Source organism: Danio rerio, chromosome 13 (genome assembly GCF_052040795.2).
Source record: "Danio rerio strain M-AB ecotype USA chromosome 13, GRCz13ab, whole genome shotgun sequence".
Lineage (NCBI taxonomy): Eukaryota > Metazoa > Chordata > Actinopteri > Cypriniformes > Danionidae > Danio > Danio rerio.
Window position 1 is genome coordinate 27374392 of NC_141033.1, and position 21081 is coordinate 27395472.

A 21081-nucleotide genomic window follows, 5' to 3' on the forward strand; every position below is an offset into this window, starting at 1 on the left:
ATTAAAAATAATAAAATTGCACATTGCTCTCATTTACTTAGAATTGAAGATACGATCATGTCCAAAAAGTTTGAGGTCAACAAGACTTAAAAGATTTGAGTATCTTTATAAAACATTGCCATTTGGAACTTCCTTAAAAGTATAAAGCAGTATAAGTGCATTTAACACCAACAAATACCATTCTTGAGCATCAAAATAACACAAGCATGTACAGTTGAACCCCATGAATTATTAGCATCCTATGTTCAAGAAAAAATATGATCAGACATACTGTGAAAATTTCTTTGCTCTTTTAAACATCATTTGGGAGATTGGGAGGAAAAAAATTCAGATTTTAACTGTATGTCTTATCTTATGTGTTTTTTCTGACCCCAGTTAACATGTCATGTGAGTCTCCTTCAGGCTTTCTATAGATATGTGAATATATATCTATGTGTTTTGTTTTTGTTGAGTTTCAGTTCATTTTAGTGACGTGTTTCTAAAAACTGTTCGCAAAGAGACAAAATAAAAAACACGCACACTGTGTATTTTCTTTATTTAGCAAAAGCACTCACATATGTCATTGTGAGTGCACACAAAAAGTAGACACCAAACAGATTTGAATGTTGTATAACACTTATTTGTTCGACTAAAATCAACAGTGTTTGACTTAGTGTTTGACTAAGTGTCTTTGGCACCAATAAGAAAAAAAGAGATGCTAAATAAGCCACAGTGATCTGGTGACCTCAAAGGGTTAAAATAAAGTCAGCTAGAATAACATTTCAATACTTGACAACATTACTTCTGGTCAAAATGTAGGCTTGGTAAGCATAAAATACCCAAAAGCCATATTGTTGACAGACATGATGATATTGGGACTACCCTAATGCGTTTTTGCATCAAACAATGTAGTGTGGTCAGGTAGCCAAGATCTCAGGAGATCAGATGCAAATCCAGACGCAGAATCCATGAGACGTGACACAACAAATAACAGGAAATTAAATTCAAATGTCATTGGACTACTGTAAAGATTACATTCTTGTGTAAAAGCCTTCAAAAAGGCAGCAGCCAAAACAACAGACATCAAACATGCAACAAATCTGCTACTACTGATGAAGGATAAAGGATGCCCAGCAGGATGTGTCCTGAATAGTGCACGTCACCACACAGGCAAACACACACACCGCCTTGCCGTATCACTGAGTGCTGTGATACACAACGCTGAGCCTGAGTAAATATTGGCAATGGGATGTTATACAACTGCGAGAGGTGTAGCCAGTGCCCTCTGAACGAGAGTAACGCAAGGTGCTGATGCCAAAAGACGATTAGAGGGAAGCGAACAGGCTCAGTGAATAGCTCTTGAGATAAGACTGTATCTTTCCTCCCACGAAAGCCTGTGGCATGCAGGACTCGTGTAGTGGAGATCAGAAAAAGGTTACATGGAATCTGACGGCAAAGTCTGCCACCACACCCTCATGTCTCCAAACAGTTGCATCTAAATCTCTGCACGAGTCGCGTAAGTCCATTCAAGCCAGAGTCTTTAGAGTTGCCCACAAAAACACATGAGTCTCCTGAGAGGAGGAACCGGTAGAACTTGAGAGTAAACAAGCAAGCAATTCGGCTCGATTCTCTCCCAAAAGGCTTGTCAGCAAGAGACGAAGCGATCTGCTGGGGGATGGTGTGTATTAGATGCAGATGGGGCATTAGAAGAGCGAGTAAAACTACATCTAGTGGGTATGTTCTCTGTACCATCTCAAGAGAGCCACTCAGGCTGAGCTCCCTGCTGTGCCATGTTGATAAATATTGAGTGTCTGTTCTGGTGAGAAACCTGTTGAGAGTAATGCCAGACTAATTGTTTTATGCAACAGGCAATCAATCCCTAGCCTATTAATCATTTTGGCAGACCATCAATTTGCAGATGGGTTATTCATAAACATTGCAAGTTTTTATTTAAGTGCCAATTGAAAGGCTCCAAATCGATGGCCCCTGAATGATACGCACAGCTCTTCATACAAATGACTGCGAGTTGCTTAGTGCTCGGAAGCGAACGTGCGCTCATCGCCTATAAAGGGCTTCTCTCCCTGAGGGCAACGTAATCATGATACACAACAAAAATCCCACCATGCAAATAACGCTTGACCTCAATTGCCTTTAAACAATACATCTGTATTCACGCGCAGGAGGGGAAAAGCACAGGCACCGCCGTCTCGTATAAATACAAATAAACCTTCCACTGCAGCTCTACACACCACATCATTCAATAACATTAGCGCTAAATTGATTTCAATGGCAGAATTCCACTGCCTCTTGCTGGATTGCAGCTGAAACGCTCATTTCTTTCACACATGCATGTGCACAAAGATAAAAGAAACATGGCTACTTGAAAGCATGGCATGTTTGACGTCGAGAGAGATAGGATCTGAGCATGAGATATTTGATATGTTGGAAAAACGAAACAAAAATAAACACAGACAGACTCTCTTACATGAGGATTTCCGAGCCCTCAGACATAAATATATGATGTGAACTTCTGTACGTGGAGCCAAACTGTCTTTATGGCAGTGATTATATATGCTATACAACTAAACGGTTTATCCATCACAACTAAAATCATAATCACGTTTTCCCTCCACTGCAATTCATATGGCTTAAAATGACAACAAATCTTCAGTATATATTTAACACCTCTGAGAGTTTGAGTTGTAAATACACAAGCATTTACTGCACACTTAACACAGCTGTTAAATGCCCATAGACATTTATGTCTATTAAAAATACAGTAGATTAAAAAGATTTCTCAGTGGCAGGCAGTAATGGGATAGTCTATCCAAAAACAAACAAAAAAACTTGTCATTTACTCAAACTTGTGTCTTTCCAAAAGTGTATGGGTTTTTCATTTGTATGAAAGAAATCTGATCTGAGAAATGGTTCATTGTTTCTTGTCCATACAGAAGTAGTCAAAAGAGTCTTAAGTTGTTCCCAAATTTTGTGTGTGTGTGTGTGTGTGTGTGTGTGTGTGTGTGTGTGTGTGTGTGTTCGGCATATAAAGCCAGGGTTTGTTCACATTTGGAAGGCTCAATTTGGTAATAACAAACACTGGCATGATTTCTGTGTTAATGTGGTAAAATTTATTAAGTGTGGATGTTGCCATCAGAAACCCTGGTGTGTACCAAACATACTGACCAAGACCACTGAAAAGATGGTACTCTGTCTACTATCAAACAAACATGGTATGATGACCGGAACCAAAAAGATCAAAACAAATGAAAAACAAGACATGATGTCTTGATTGATATCAAGACATGATCATGTTTCATATCATTCGGTCCCAATAATTATTGAACATATTTTAACAATCCATTTAGGAATATTAGGATTTTTGTTTTTAAATCACTTTATTTTAATTTACTAACATTACTAAGGCAAATGGTTTTACTAGTCAAAAATACAAATATCTAATCTCTTCATAATAAAATAAACAAAAGTGTTAAAGAGACTCTTAAACTTGATTAATAAAATGTTACAAAGTGTGTGCAGTGGTAAAGTGCAAATACTGAACAACCAAAGCAAACTTTTTAGGGTGTGAATAATAATCATACAGTAAACCTTAAACTCTGTCAACAACACAAATTATGATCATCAATTCTGAGTTTTCAAGTAAAGGAACCAACCATCTTTATTGAAATACACTTTGCAACATTACAAATTGTGTAGTTGAATAATTATATTACCATCTACAGTAAAAATCTGTCAGGTGGGAAGCTAGTGGCTGGGATACACAAGAAAAGAAACCAAAAAGCCACTCTGGCGACATCCTTACATCTTTTTTATTTATTTTCTATTTTTATCTCCTCAATGCTGCTAGCTACCGCACTTATTTTTGCATGTGTTTTTATTCTGACATGAAGTGAAAAGCGTGAGCGCGTGGTTTACGTCACCATTTTCAATGGACTTTGCACTTGAGCTCCCCTAGAATCTCTCAGAACTAGGTGACCATCGACAGTTTTCTCAGAGGATGACAGACGCACAAACCATTGCTGCAGCTTCGATACAAATTTATGGAGAAAAGTAAAAGCACTGCAGTGTTTGTATGCCTGTGTTTGTCTGAGGTAATGTGTCTGCCAGTATCACCAAAATGTGTTTATTCAATACAAAGTGTAAAGCAGATTGGTTAGTTCTACTTGCATGAATCAGTGTGCTCACTAAATTCGGAAAAGTTCAGATGTTTTTCAACTAGGACTGCATTTACATTGCAGATCTTAATGATCAATTACGATTTTGTGACTGAATCTCATTTTTTGCTGACCTGCTTATATCATCTTTTAAAAGTGACTTGTATACAATTTTCTGCATTTTCTGCATTTACACAGCAAAAGCACAATGACGATGATTTTATCGGCCAGCTGTACGGTAACTTACTTTTCAAATTATACTTTTTTTTTGTTGTCGTTCTGTATCTTTAGACATGGTTTATAAAAGTGTGAATGCAAAAAAACAAAAACAACAAAAAAAAACAGGATCAGATTCACAATTTTCTTTTTTGGTTTCCTTCAAACAAACAAACAAACAAACAAACAAACAAACAAACAAACTACAAGTGTGAACACACCAATTTTTTTTAGTAAACTCAGAATATGCAGGTGTCTTATTAAATATGCCAAAATATTAATGAGCTTTCTGAATTGAAACAATGCAAAGATAATTAGCACATCAGCCATAGTGTTTAACTTCTTTCTTAATTCATTGACATCCTGTGCCAATGATACTTTAAAATAGCATTTTAAATACCAAGTCACTAAGAAATAAAAAAATAATAAAAGCTAGCAGTATACAATCCTAAATAAAGCTGTCCTCAATAAGCATATCATTCCAAACCAAGCCATGGTTACATCTTTAACAATGTAAACAAACCAAGCACCAAAACCAGCATCTCTACTTGCTCATAAATTACACTTGGACACGTTTTGTGTTAGTGTGAGTACAAATATGTGCTGCCTTGTGACTACACCCAGCTGGATATTGTGACAAATATGTGATCTGGAATGTTTGCAAAGGAACATTCCACACATGACACAGCGTTCCCATCTAAAATGGGCAACAATTGCGTATTACTCCAAGACCGGTCTATTTCACTGACTGAGTCCTTCGTCTGAAACGCTCAGCTCATGAATTAACAATGCCTTATAAAAGCATTTAAAGTCTATTTAAAGCAACATGACACAACCAACACCTCAATGTGCTCGTTTCCCAGTTGTTCTGTCCACTAAGTGGAGCTAGCGCGCATCCAAATCAGACAGATCACAGAACATTCTGTGCTGTGTTTGGCTGTGAAGTAAAGGCCAATGAATCCTGACTGCAGCAACTGAGCTGGGAACAAGCACTTCAGGTGCAAGTGAACAAAACAATGGGTGTCTGTGACACCCACAAGAGTATGTACATATCTTAAACTGAACAATGAAGAAGTGAACTGCTAAGAGGAAGAACAAAAGGTTCACATTTATATTTCAAAAGGACATAATAAAGGTCAAAATAAGTTTGTCATCATGCTGAATATTCACTGTTTTAATTTAGTCCCCTTTTTATATTATTTTAATCTATATTCAACTTACAACTAAAGCTGGGCTCACTTTATTAACTCAGGACTAGTGAAAAACACAAGAAAGTGCTGAAAAAGCAATTCAAGCAATGAATGAATTTAAAATTGATAAATAATTTAAAGTAATGTTAGATTTGTTATTTGGTGCACTTTTAATTTACATTCTTGAATATTTTACTTTTTGAATTTGTCTTGTGCATAGTGTAGTGCATATAAACAATGTCAAAGTACTAATATACACAAAAGAAAACAGTACAGGGTTTTTCCTGCATAGAAAAATTATAAGGCAGCTGCCTCTGTCAAATTCTGTGCCACCACTGCCAAGTGATGCTCAAGCTCCAGTCATTTTGCCCTTTGGGTAGATAAAATGTTATGCAAAATATTATTGTATCTATATCTAGTTTTATTTAAACATAGTCCATGTCATTATTTGTCATTTAATGGATTCGCCAAGTGTACTTGTGCAAGTGCACAAGCTGCATTTACCTGTGATGAGCAAGTAAAGACAAGTGATGCTGCAGGTTACCAAAATTGTCAACTTTCAGAGAGCAGAATTTGCTGACTGTGACATTTGGTCTGTGATACTCAGTGAAGTGGGAATTGACTGGTACACACAAAGAACGGGCTTTTATAGAGCTAAACACAACAAGGATGGATCGAGTCTTCATTAATAACTGATGCAGATTCGTCAATTAACTTTTTTAGTTTACGGAGAACATCACTATTGTTTAGCACATCTGCCAGAGCCTCAACAGAAGCTGTCATCACTCAATCAATGTTTTGACTGCATGCTAAAATGGCTTAAAAAACAAATGTCATGAAAGACCAAACATGCATTTACCTCAGAAAATTCAATCATATTAGTCAACAAAAAAGCTATTTCGAAATAGGGACATTACATCAAATGTGCAATTAATTACATTTTATTTATAATTCAAGTTTGTTCAATAATGTATGAATAAATCTGTAATGATCATCTTTAAAGCCATTGTTTGTTCATATTTAAACAAATCCCCAACTAAATGGTGTATAAAAATGTTGTAATTGAAACATTTTAAAAATATAGGCTTAGCCTTTTAAATCTAGTTTTGTTCTTCTAATGTTTGCATATCTTAACAGAAAATATATGTATGATTTGGATTGTTGTTTCACAAACATTAAGCACATGATATCGAATAGGCGTGGGAATCTTTAGGGACTTCACAATCCAATCTGATTCCGATTCTCAGGGTCACACTGAGTAATGATTCAACAGTTTGCAACACCATGCAGTAGGTCTAGTTCAAGTTTTTTAACGAAACTGCATTAAAGAACACAAGCCACAAGCCTTCACTCATCATGAAGTGTGCTGCAATGTTGACATACTATTTTGTCCATCTCCTTTAGCGATTCTAAAACCAATGGCACAACATACAAGTAATGCAGCACAGAGCCGCGTCTAGGAAAACCCAAGGTTTAGCTTTCGGGTGGAATTTGGTCACACAACATATTAGAAGCATCTCACCTGTAAATATACATCTGTCCAAATGAAGTGAACTCAGCAGCACCTGCATGTACACCTATCAGTGCTTTTTTTCTTTTTTAGAGCAAAATGTTTGCACAGGCCCAACTTGTCACAAACTACTTTTGTGAATCGACCAAGAATCGTTAAGAGACAGAATTGCGACGCATCATTTTTTTCCTTCCACCCCTAATATCTAATTGAATTAACACTTCAGTAAATAATGAGTACAGTTTAATTCACAGTTATTTTCTGCCATTTTGTTGTATTTTGACAACAAAAATTATTCCAAACAAAGCATCAGATCAGATTGGTTGTTTTCTTTTAGATATTCAAGGTTTCATTTCATCAGTAATCACATTGCTACACACTAAAGTGGTTGCACAGAGAGCACATTAATATAGCGAGCTTTAAATACACCCAACCTGTCGTGTATTTAGTTGAATATTGTTTCTAATAAACCTGAATATTATATTGAGGTTTTTTAAGTTTAATAAAATTACTGCTGCATCTCATTTATGATCTTTACTGACATTAATCATAGGATCTGAGACTGCAATAAACTCAACCTTTAATGCACTTTAAATACAATTTTTTACTTGATGCAGTGTTTTAAGTAGCAAAAAATGTCATAATACTAATCGTGGGATTGGTAGAAATGATTGAGCATTAGATACCTAGTGTTGCTCTTAAGTCTTTTAAAATGAAAGTCCTTAAAGAGGCACAGGAAACCCCTCTGCTATTCTTGATAAATAAATATATTAGCATCTACATCAATTCACCACCTTCTAGAATAGCACATCAGAATAAAAAGGAGGAAATCTGGTAGACAACAAAATAGAAAATAGACAAAAAGAAAAATAAAGACTTTCCTTTTAGAAAACAAAACAAGTATCCAAGCATTGCACACACAAGAAAATCTAAGATCTGCGTTTTCAGTGCCAATAGAACTTTGATGTGCAACATGTTGACTTTGATGAGACATAACAGGCATGATTGCACACTCTGTCACTTTTATGGTTGCATCTTATGAAGTGATCAGTTTAAGATTCTTTAGTCCATGCCATGCTCACATTTGAGTTTTATTTGATGTCCACACGCAACACACTAAACACTCAATGGCTCTAACTCTCATGTTTTCAACTCCCAATAAATGCATGAATTAAATGCATTAAGCTGCTCTGGATAAAAGCATCTGTCAAATGCATACAAGTAAATGTACAGCTAACATTTAAGGCTATATGATGCATTAACTGGTATCTGATGGCTATGCATTAACTGTGTACTGTTACACTAATGATCAGTAAAAAACCACTTACATCAAAAGTAAACATGGGCTTCAGCCCACATTAAATGTGATTGCCTAGCCTCTTATCTACATAAGCTTCCTGAGATCTCCCCCTGTATAGCCACAAGCAGGGGCATATCACTTTTGAATGGTGGTATCAATGCGGTTTTGACTTGCCCTCATGCCATAACCAGACACTGGCAGCCATTGACACGTAAATTGCGTCTGTTGGCTCGGTTTGTGTGATCCAATCCAGTGACATGCACATCAACATCATATTTCAAGTGGTTTGAGACCAAATACAGTCAGAAGAAAGAGAGAGAGAGAAGTACAAATTTTATTTAAGCCTGACGACGTCTCACGCTTCAGTTTGAAAGAGGAATGTAGGGCAGATCTGTTCTAACGCTGACCCGTGACTCGTCCCATTACATTTTCCAACAGCTCTATTAGCTCATCCAGGCCTCTGAAGCCCAGGAACTTAACGAGGATGGCAGGGCTATTACATTACCATTACTTCATTCAGGTCAGTCTGCCCGAGGAAAAGCAACAAGGCACACGCTCAGGTATCTGAGACTCAGGTTAGCTAAGTGACAATTACTCCAGCCCTAATTAAGCCATCTCCACTGGAGGCTGTGTCTGACCCTCACTAATTATGCATATATGTGGTGGCAGTGGCTTAATGCTTAGGGACTTGAGCTGTTAACACAAAGCAGACAGGTTCAACGGCAACAAAAATTGATCCAGGAGCTCTAGAGTTTCAGAGATCTCAGTCTTGGCCCATCAATAGTGACTAAGCCCAAACATCAAGAAAAAAACTAAAACTGAACTGCTGGCCTCATCAGCCAGCAAAAACAAATGTTCAACTAGGGCCTTAATATGCATCTCTAAAAACATTAGCGAGTTTCTTCACTTTAGCCGAAGGCTCTCTAAGACTGCTGTGCAAACAATAACGCTGATTGAACAGTTAAAAATACACCAGATACGAGGAAAGAAAGTGATTCTACTTTGAAAGAAGCATTTAACAGAAGTCGAAGGTGATGGAGATGACATCAACAAACTGCACACTGAATGAACAAACAGTCTCAAACTCAAAAGAACAGTAAAACATTTCATGTTGCTTGGCTGACTTACTCGAGCAGATCATTTTACAAGTGCAACATTAAAGTTCAGTCTGAAGCAGTGTTCCTTTCTTTTTATTTATTTACAGCCACATTAGCAAAGACTTATGTGAAGGCTTACAACTTTATAGTGACCAACCAGGGTCTAACTAAAATCAGCAGCATCTATGGTGAATACAAGTTTAATACTACGTACTAGGGATGCAACGATTTGGTGCACCCTGTGATCCGCAGTTCAGAATATGCTTTATTAATATTGGTTTGTTAATAAAAACTACTGCAACAAAGCAAAAAACACAATCCACCCTTTGTACGCTTCATATTACCTTTCACATGCATTGCACATGTGAAGACCTGTCCAGTCACCTCTTAGTATGTAAATATGTTGTTGACATCACGTTTCCTCACTTTTCTATGTGTGGAGTTTCTGTGGGTTTCAGCATGGCAAGTGAAGGAGATACAGCGCAAATGTGCAGGTGAGGCCAAATCACAGCGCATTGCCTTCAGTGTTTCAACAGATACTCAATGTAAATTCAGACGGACACAAAAACATAACAAATGCAGTTTTGTGTTGTCGTTGCAAGGATATCCTACCAGTGGTCACTAACAGGTAGATAGAGGTCTTTGTCCAGACCCAGAAGCGTTCAATAAGGACTCGACCATGCAGCAGGTCTGTTACTTCAGGCACGCACCTGCTGAGTGTTTCTCCACACCTGATCACTTCAGCTATTCACTGTGTTTACGCGCTGTCTGGTAAGAACAGTTTTCTCCTCAACTGACTGTTCCCGCTGAATTAAGAGAGAAGAGCCGAACACACTCTTTCCTTATGTTTCATTCACTACGATGGTGCTGATAAGTGAAACTGATCTTCCTGGAATCATAATAAAATCATATAGAATGCATTGTTGCCTTGGTAATGCAAGTATAATGTAAACAGAAGTAATCAATACTTTAAAAGTGCTCAATTATTAGGATGCGTTGACAATTATCTGCATAACTTGTTGATGTTGAGTCGATATGTAATATAGAAAAAGGGGAAGTTTAAACTCTCTCTCTTTTTTTTTTATTAATTTGAAAATTTTTCAAAGTACCCTACTTTTATTTAAATAATGCGAGAACATGCACATCTACAGTCATATGTGTGAAGCTGTTGCATTGTCAGGTGTTTGTTACCCAATAATATGTTTATTGTTTTTTTAATTGTTCTGTAGGCATTTTTTTCTAAGCATAGCACAAACTGTACTGTGACCCAAAAACCGTGAAACATATCAAACCGCCAGTAGATTGAACCATTGCACACCTAATATGTACATACAATTTCAACATAAAATAAAGCACCAAAGAAGTTGCATGTATGCAAATATCCAAAAATATATAAAAGACAAATCACCATTTGTTATATTAATCTTACTAACAAAACAGAGTCTGAACATTTACAATACACCACCTCTTTTAGAGTCCCATATGGACTATTTGATTCATCTTCCAAAGTAATTTGTGCACTTCTGGCTGCAAAGAAAACTTTTAAGGCACAATTCAGAGGTTTCTTGGGAGACTAGAGTAAAATGCATTGCTAAGCTCGTGAAATTTCTAGAAAGTGAGCAAATTGCATCAGCCACAGCTGGTAAACAGCGGTCTTAGTACTGTTTCAACGCCATTACTGAAGAACAGATGTAATCAGCAAAGCTTTAACAGACTGTCATCGAATTACTATCTTTTAAACTAAGCAAGAGTTTCAAGAACGTTAAAAAGAGAGGCCAGACATGAGATCTAATACACCTTCAACGCAAAATCTAATCCTGCCAGCTAATGGGACAAAAGAAAGCCGGATTTGGCCCTCTCTTTTCTCATAATTTAACCCCTCGCAGAATATGATAAAGAGGCCTGGAGCAGCTGCAGACTGACCAGTCCCCAAGCACACAATTAACAACAAAAGAGCCCTTTTAACGCATTGAGCTAATCAGCAGCCAGCCCACCACTGCAGTCCCCCTGAACCATCTGCAAGACGGCAGACCGTCTCAGTGATTGTCGGAAAAAAAAAGACTGGCACCATGCTATCATGTCCTAGGGTCAATGAAGCACATTGCTTAGCAACAGTCAAGCCCCCGTGCATGGAAACCAAAAGCTTTTGCTTTCAAAGAGCAACTCAATAAAGAGTGGACAAGGGAATGTGCTCCAAGATTTGATTACCAAATGGCCTCTGATTGTTCGCCGACCACTGTAGGAAAAAGAGTGCATCAAGAGTCACCTAGTATGGGCCTTAAGTGACCAGCAAGTGATGGACAAAAAGACTTTCCCTACATTTTCACTTGTCTATAGACTACATCTATACAAAGTGTGTGTGGTATGATGGAGAGACTACACATGCTGTATAATTACAATTGCTGAAGGAATGATACAAGTAGTATAATATTATGTTTACAGCTTTTCAAATAAACATTTTGAGACAAAATGCTAGATAAGGTTGAGTCCCAGTTCACCACACAATTATAAGCACTCAATAAAAAATGTAGGATTCTGCAATAATTTTTGACGCTGACATTGATAAAATGACAAATTTTAACCTATGTCAGATTTATATCATCTTCAGACAGTACAGTTAATAACTGGGGTCAACATTCGCTTTTATTAAGCTTGTAACTTAGTCAACATGATATTAAAATTATTCCCATTTAATTCATGAATACATGCAGTTAAAAGTTAAAAGAAAGTTTATCTTTAAAATATTTATCATTGCTCGGCCAGTGAAGCACTTTGGTTGACATTATAAATCTCTTGTCAGCCAACGCCTCGGACAATTAATGACCACATTACACAATCCAAGCAATTTTTAGAATATAAAATGAAGTCACATACTACATTCCTTAAAATCAACAGAAAAGTTTCACATTACAGAATAGGTTGCAAATGCTATTTCACGTTTACTTACAAGAATAGTTCACAAATGACTCTTACTTTACTCACCCTCAAGAGACTAGAGATGTAAGTGATGTAAGAAGATATAACAGGTACTTTTCAGTTTAAAACACGCAATCCAAGAGCTATTCACAGACAAAACACAATTATGTGGCTTCTAAGGATACAAAGTGGTCTTAAGCAAAAGAATGCAAAAAAATAAACTGTTTACGACATTAACTTTAACCTCTAGCTTCTGCAAAAAGTCCTGAGCATGTTCACAAGAGTCAGGAGTGCAAACTTTCTGACTTGTAAATTAATTTGCATGGGTGCTGTTGTTTACAACTTCACTGACACATCCAAAATAATCACATTAAGGCTGTGTTTACACTAGTGTGTTTTCATTTTAAAATGGTGCTTTAGAACGGAAAAGGCCCCTCATCCAGACTGTAATATTAGCTGTATGTCAGAAAAATGTCTCTGTCCACACTATACAGCTATAATGTAAGATATGCGAGCATTAATGCTCACTGATAGGGCTGCATGGAACTGGATAAACATATGATATTGTTGTTGAGTATTACAATAACAATATTTCTTACAATATAACATTTATATAATATAACATAATATAATATAATATTCAATAGAAAAGTTTTTTTTTTTTTTTTGCCTGTTCTTAAATAAATTTAATGATATTAAAATAAATGGGTAGGCTGCTTCCGAAACCACCTACTACTCAGTAGGTACTGCATTAGAATGTATATGTTCTACTCAGCAGTTAGAAAAGTGTGTTCTATACAGTACGAATGGAACTCGTACGTCCTGAATTCGAACATACTACTTGGCTCGTATACTGACTTTGTGTACTATATAGTATGGAAGTATGCAATTTCGGACGCAGCTCACATTTTCAAAACACGATGACTGAGTAAAAACCTGATTGGCTGTTTTTCCACTCATCTTAACTCCATTAGGCCGCTCCAGCAAATAGCAGAACAGCAACTACTGAGGAGGTGGGGATTAAGATAGTGAGGCCCAATATGATAACCAAATAAATGTAATTTATAACATATGTCTGCGATACACATGATGCATATTCTAACATTGCAACAACAATAATTTTACGATATATTGTACCACCTTACTCACTGGGCATGCACATTATTCTGTCACCCATACTTGAGAGGGGATTGACGATATTGTATATCAGTGAAATTATATGCAATTTACTAGAAAACAAGTAAGTCATCTATCGTGGATAGCTGCTTGTGTGTTTTTTAAAAAGTTTGTGCTTCAGTCTGTTTATGCCAAAGTGGAACACCAACATTTCCGAACTAAAAAGGGGTCTCTGCCCTGTTTTCGCAGGTCAAAGATTCTTTACTTATGCGTTTTCAAATGCAACAATATGCAACTCAGTTTTTAATTTAAGCAAACAGCAACAGCTTACATGTAAGAGCTTGTGTGTCATTATATGACAAGAAGCTTGCACCTGACTAATGTCATTGCACTCAGGATTTTTTTTTTTGCAGAGGATGTGAATTAAAATTAAGTCATCAATGCATCGATAACAACTGAAACATGGTAATAAATTTATTTTGCTTCCATGTGTTATTTTTCCACTTAAAGTGCTCATAGTGACATTTTATGAATCACCAAGGACCACAGTTTAAGCTATAAATCTTCTTTAATGCTCTGCCAAAGAAAAAAAAGTCACCTACATCTTGTATGGCCTGAGGGTTTGTAAATTAACAGCCAATTTTCATTTTTAGGTGACCTATCCCTTGAAGAATTATAAATATGGAAATCACACCTGTAATAATGATTACAGGGAGGTCTGGATGATGAAACTTCAGGACAATGTGCAAGCACAGTAACTACCAAAGATTTCCTCACTCCAAAAACACAGCTACTCCAACATCTGTAGCATATCATGCCCTCATTTAGAGAACTATCTTGAAGCAAACCAAAGATGATTTAAGACTAAAACACAGTCTACTCATTTTTCACAGAACATTTGAATCACAATGTTAAATCAAACCTAACTTTACTCATGTGGATGACAAAGTGGTTTTGGCGGAATGGTGAAGAAACTCTTTACCTAAACAATAAGTTATGCTATGGTTTCAAGATATTTCAACTATTTAGGACAAAAAAGCCACTGTTTTGTCTTAGCTACAGTTAAGCCCTCAAAAGCTACAAACACTGGACTTGAACTACCAAATAACTGACTTCCTAGATGTAACAACCTCTGAATGACGCTTATGGCTGTGGGATCATGCCAACTTGAGTATTTCTGGAAGGAGTATTTCTGTTCCTGACACTTGTTGTGTACAGCAGTATTTGAAACCCTGCTGATGTCTCAAAACAATAGTACACAATAACAGGCTAAACTTTATCTGGATAAAGACACCATGAATGCCATTGCTACTGAAGGTGTGTTTTACACTTGGAGTTTGTTAAGTTCTGGGAAGAAAAAACCTCTTTCAGTGAAACCTCAACCAAGTTTGTTTGGAGCTAAAACAAGAACTATCTTTTTAGTGGTCTTGGCTACTTTAATGTTGTGCACCAAGTTTCAGATGGCAGTGTTTACACTTTTTTTAAACGAATTGCACTGAAATAAAAATCCCACCACAGTTTGTTCTAAGCAAGCCAAACCTACAAAGTGTGAACACAACACACCCTAAACTAAGAGGCTCCAAAGATATTCATGAGGAAGTCCTTGCAAGATTGGGCTTTGCATTTGCAGAAATAAAAGCAAAGAGACAATCAAACACCAATACATACTTTTGACATCCGCAAACAGAACCAACATGGATAAAAATATTATTGACGCACCTGGTCTCTTTCATGGGGGAGTAGTGTCACAGGTGGGAGGTCGACACCAAAGACCCCCACGTTCCTGAAGCAAGACTTTCCTCCAAGTCCACCACTGTTCAACCTGTAGAGCGGCCCATCTTTGAGCAGGCGCCCGTTGTTAACCGCCCGCTTAGCAGCTAGCCTCAGCCTCTGCTGAAACCTGGGGTTTGCCACAACATTCACCAGGTCGCCCTGGCTTCTAAGGAATCTCTCAATGTTCCTTAGAGAGGAGCCAGACGGGACGCCCAGACCTTCAATAGCCCTCCTAAGGATTTTATTCCAATCCACATGACGCAGATCTCCTGCAGGTATCACAGATCCAACAGAGACCGTGCCAGAGCCTCCCAACTTGAAAGGCGTAATCCTTCCTGGGTTATCCGGGTCTTTGTACGAAGCGCACCCTTTGCTGGTAACCTTAAGGATGGATCCATCCTTCACAGCGAGCTCCAGCTGATGAAGTACGACGCCCTTGTCTAGTCCACGTGTAGTTGAGACAGCATGGCAAATCCGCTCCTCCGAAGGCCGCTGCTTCTGCCTTTTGATCTTCTGAATAGCCTCAAGAATCCACTCTGTGTACAGGGGATTGGCCAGTTTCACCATGGTGAAATAAGTTGTTTCATTAAGGTGTGATCCATGAATACATTCCTTTCTTTTAAGAGTGAACCATATGCATCCACAAACAAAAGCCAGCCATTAGTACATCATGTTGACCAGGATATGGGACTGATGTAACTCCTCAAAGATCAGACTGGCTATTCATTGTCAAGGGAAAAAAAAATCCTTTGTGGTTGTAAATCCAAAGTGAGAAGTCTTGCTGAAAAATCCTTTTGAGTTACACCTGTGGGGATGAAAGAAGAAAAACAGAAAATTCATGTTACTTTACAACAAAACAAACACACTCTATAAGAGCTAGTTAAATGGGCACAGCAACTTGATCTGACAGGTAAGGCTAACCAACACTAATGCTCATTCACAATAGTCATACATCTATCCCAAATACAGTGAAAGATGGGTTAAATAAACAAATATGGACTCTTATCTCAAAGTTACAAACAATGACCTCACATTTAACCATAATCTCAACATCTGACATTCATTCATTTTCTTTTTTGGCTTAGTCCCCTTATTAATCTGGGGTCGCCACAGCGGAATGAACCACCAACTTATCCGGTATTTTTTACACAGCGGATGTCCTTCCAGCTGCAACAAATCACTGGGAAACATCCATACACTATGGACAATTTAGCCTACCCAATTCACCTATAGCGCCTGTCTTTAGACTGTGGGGGAAACGGGAGCACCCGGAGGAAACCCACGCCAACACGGAGAGAACATGCAAACTCCACACAGAAATGCCAACTGACAGGCCGAGGCTCAAACCAACGACTTTCTTGCTGTGAGGCGATCGTGCAACCCACTGCGCCACCGTGACGCCTCAACATCTGACATTTCTGACTAATTAAAAAATATATAATAAACACAAGCTATCAAGCCAATTAAATTGACAGCAATTTTATTCGAAGAAAATAACACGCGTGCATATACAAACATCACACACAGTTATCGTAAGAATTAGCACATGTGACATGGGAGGATACGTTCCATAAAAGGATAATTCTTTCAATTCCAAAGTAAATAAACAAGCAAAAACCATGAGATTACAGATGAATGTTGATTCACATTTCAATAAAAAGTTAGACACATGACAATATTATACCTGATATCTGATAACCTACTCCCACACACAAACAAGCAATGTCTAGCACGTGTCTATGATGCCCATGTCTCTATGCAGATAGTCAGCTTACTAGATATAATGCAGTCTAGGTAGACTTCTCACTAGATATTGCGACACTGCATTAAAAAACCTCTGACAGCACAAATTTTGCAATCCTAATATTTAATAACAAGCTAAAACACAATATTTCACAGATGAAAACGTAAAATGTCATTAAGCTCATTGGCTGTTGACAGTGTAAAAAGCCAAACAGTTTAAGCAGGGGAAGGACAGTGCTGCGAGCAGCCAGCAGGTGACATGCATTGAACAATTTCTCAAGAATTCCTCCGCTCGCCAGCAGCAGCAGCAGCCGTGTAAACTCAACCACAACTTATCTGCCATAATATTATTACATAAAGAGCCTCGCAAACATACTGAGGGGAACACTTGACCCATTCCTCTGAGACATTAAATCCGGCCTAAGCAGATCCAAGAAAAGCTACGGTAAATAATTGAACATTGCAACTCGGTTAGCCTACAAAACAACCACAAAACAACTCCAGTTAACTGGAGGGGCATGACAGCAAACAGTGTGTTAGTGGATCAAATAAAACCAGACACCCGAGCGTAAAACAAAGTCTAGTGAATAAAGAGACACTCACTCGTTTTGGGTGTTCAACACGAACTTAAAAAACACAAAACAGTGTTGTTTCCGAATTTGACACTTGTCTAACGTTAATCTATTCTGAAATCTCGTCTGCACTCTTCCAGTTTTGGTCACAAACTACGACTTGGCAATGGCATTTCACATTAAGAGTCCAACATCATCATCATCATCTCAAATGTTGACAGCCAAAACAAAACACAGCATCACAAACGCGTCCTGACATTCGTACTTCAGCTCGAGTCCACGGATTAAAGCCCAGACCGAGAGCTAAAAGTCAGGCGAATATCAGAAGCATTCGGTTCTTATCTCGAGCATCGGCTTTCTAAACAGCCCCGGAGCTCAAGTCTAGCACGCTAGGCTAAAGCTGGCTAAATTAGGTTATGCTTTATGACTACTTCCGACAGATGACTATCTATAATTTATGATGACAAAGTCAACGCGTCAATTAACCCGCGGTCTCGCAAACCTTGTTTTCTGGATGCTTTAATACGGTGGACAGGTCAGGTGACTTCTCCGCTTTGCCCGGTCGCGTTACTAAACAGACGCCATTTTGTTACAATGTTGTAGTTTACATGAATCCGACATGACACTGATTACAACCCAATGGAGTCTCATTAAACCTTACCTTCACAAAGACGATCCCGCCCAAGAAACTTTAATATTGGTTAGAAAGGGCAAACACTTATCCCTGGTTTGATAACAAAAGTGTCAATCAGAAGCAAACAGTTCGGCCTCTCGAGGAATCGGTTGGCTTCATAATCTGTCAATAATCACTTGACCCGCCTCTTAAAGGCACAGCTCACCACAACTGAACATTCTGTCATCATTTACTCACTCGCACGCTTTTTTTTCCCCTCTCCCCCAAACCAGCCTGACTTTCTTTTTATCCGCGAAGCAGCACAAGGGGAGATATTAAAGCAGAACGTGAGAAAAACTGACAGCCTCAGGTGTAATTCAACTGCTTATTATAAACACCATAAAAGTGAAGGCTGTCATTCAGCCTGTCGCCTCCTGTTTAGTCATACGCGTTATTACAACAAGAGGGCGAGTAAATGTCAGCATTTTCCTTTTGAGCTAAAACTACCTCTTTAAGGTGACAAACACTATTAGTGCGCACCGCTAATGCAATATTAGAGCTGCTATTCAATCCCCACTACAACGACCAGGAGCCAGGAATATTTGCTTATCACGTAATTTAATGAGTTTAAAACTACTTGATGGCTCTTTAATGTAAGATCATCCGAAACCCGCTCTACACCTTTAAGAAGGCTCCCCCTTATGAGCATCGCACTACACTGCAACATGAGCAGATCGACCTAGTCACACTTTTTGGAGAATAATGTAATGGTGAATAATTAGTCCAAGCGCTCGAGTTATCCGTGGCATTCCCCGTCCTGTGAGCACTGTAATCTAATATAATAATTAGTTCGCGCTTTACAAAGGGCTGTGAACTAGTACCGAGCGCGCGCTCATCCTCACGAAGATATAGCGTGCACGCAAATACACAACATTTATAAACCCTGCGAATGTCTAAGCGGATGATGATGGCATAGCATTTCACCGCGGTTATCCCGAAGCACAAAAAATAACTCTTGATTATTTATGTCTAACGCATGCAAATATGCACTCATATTTCAAGAGCAAGCAACTGAGGACAGATAGCATCTGGAAAATTCCATTTATGCGGGTCAAGCAGTAGCTTGCGATACTTGCGCGGTTCGTGTAACCCAATAACCTTAATAGCCCGAATTAATTTCCCCGCTCGCGTCAAGTTACATCACTCACGACAAGTTCAACTTGAACGATTAAAACATGCCACCGATAACAAGCCACCGCCGAGATAAATGCCCCGACAGCGCTGGCAAAGCGAACATTTACCTTTAAGTTCCTCGCGCGATCTCTCCACGCTCCTCGTATAAGCAATAAAAAGAAACCGCGCTTATTTCTGAAGCTGATGATATATGCGTAAAGTAGCCTGATAAATCCAAGAAGGGTCCTGTTTGATTCGGAAGATGAACGCACGCGTAGGCAGAGGGAACCTGATAACAACTAATTGAAAGGTTAATCTACATAGGAGTCTGTGACAAAGTAGTACCCTCCCCTTTCGGCACTCCATCAGCCACAGAGGAGGACTAACTCGCTGTAACCGCTATGTGACATCACATCGCTCATTGGGAAACAATGTACATTGTTTCAGACTACATGGCATATGGGTGGGAAAAGAGGAGACAAAATGTGCCCTGTCTGTGAAGAGGAAAAGGAAACTTTTAATATCGCTCATTGGCATATGGATGTCTAAGTCAGCATGCGTTTATGCTTGCTATATTGCAAACGTACTATATGTGAGAAAAGATTATATGTGTCATGTTTTTAACAAGAAAAATTAAGTTTCATATAGTTCAAAAATAAAAATGTGTGGTTAATATAGTCACCCTCTAGCTATTTATTTATGTATGTATTTATTTATTCATTCATTTATTTATTTAGGTAAGCTTGTTTTTTTAGTCTATAAAAATGCAAGTCAGTGAAACTTCTAGTTTAAAAAAAGCATACACATAACCAAAAATAGGAACACTACTTAAATGAGTCATGAAACCTTTATAATCATGACATGACACGTCATGAATGCCAGATTTTATGCATGCTTATAACAACTGTTATTAAATGACATTTGCTCAGTTATGCCATTTTATGACAAGTTTTGTTGTCTTGATAGTGTCAAGTTGTCATGACAAATACACAAACAGTTTGTGATGTATTTATGTCAAGTTGTTATAACAAACAATGTCATATTTGCATTTAAAATGTTATAACTGAGCAAATGAAACTTAATGACAATTTTTATAAGCTAAAATCCCATTATATGATTATAAAGGTGTAATGATAGTCTTATGAACACCCCTTCAAGTAAAGTGTCACCCCAAAAGTTAATATGGATTCTGACATTACTTTAAAGTTCTTAACAATTGCTGCGCACCGCTAATGCAGTGTTATACCTCCTATTTAATCCCCAATAAATGACCAGGAGCCAGGAATTTTTGCTCATCACGTAATCTAATGAGTTTAAAACTACTTGATGGCCCTTTAATGTAAGATCACCCAAAACCCGCTCTACACCTTTAAGAAGGCTCCCCCTTATAAGCCACTTTACTTGAATGAGTCATGAAACATTTATAACCATGATATGTCACATCATGCATGCCAGATTTCATGCATGCTAATGACAACTGTTATGACATTTGCTCAGTTATGCTTTTTTTGACAAGTTTTGTTGTCTTGATAATATCACGCTGTCATAACAAATACACAAACAGGTTGCAAAGTATTTATCTCAAGTTGTTATGACAAATAATGTCATATTTGCATTTAAAATGTCACAACTGAGCAAATGAAACTTAATGACAGTTGTTATAAGCTAAAATCCCATTATATGATTATAAAGGTGTAATGATAGTCTTATG

General features: G+C 37.9%; 1 protein-coding gene across 18 annotated transcripts in view; it reads right to left on the bottom strand.

Annotated features, from left to right (window-relative positions):
- kat6b (K(lysine) acetyltransferase 6B) overlaps positions 1-21081 on the bottom strand; it is a 50147-nt gene that overhangs the window by 20582 nt on the left and 8484 nt on the right. For 4 of the 18 annotated variants that reach the window (XM_087279370.1, XM_087279366.1, XM_087279360.1 and 1 more), the window contains exons 1-2: positions 19499-19671; positions 15216-16074 (exon numbers count right to left, since the gene is read on the bottom strand). In XM_087279370.1, the coding sequence (XP_087135496.1) occupies positions 15216-15836 (621 nt within the window). In that variant the 5' untranslated portion in view covers positions 15837-16074; positions 19499-19671. Of the gene's footprint in view, positions 1-15215; positions 16075-17615; positions 19672-21081 lie in introns of those variants that run through there. The other 14 variants (XM_087279371.1, XM_087279368.1, XM_087279362.1 and 11 more) reach the window with 4 other exon arrangements.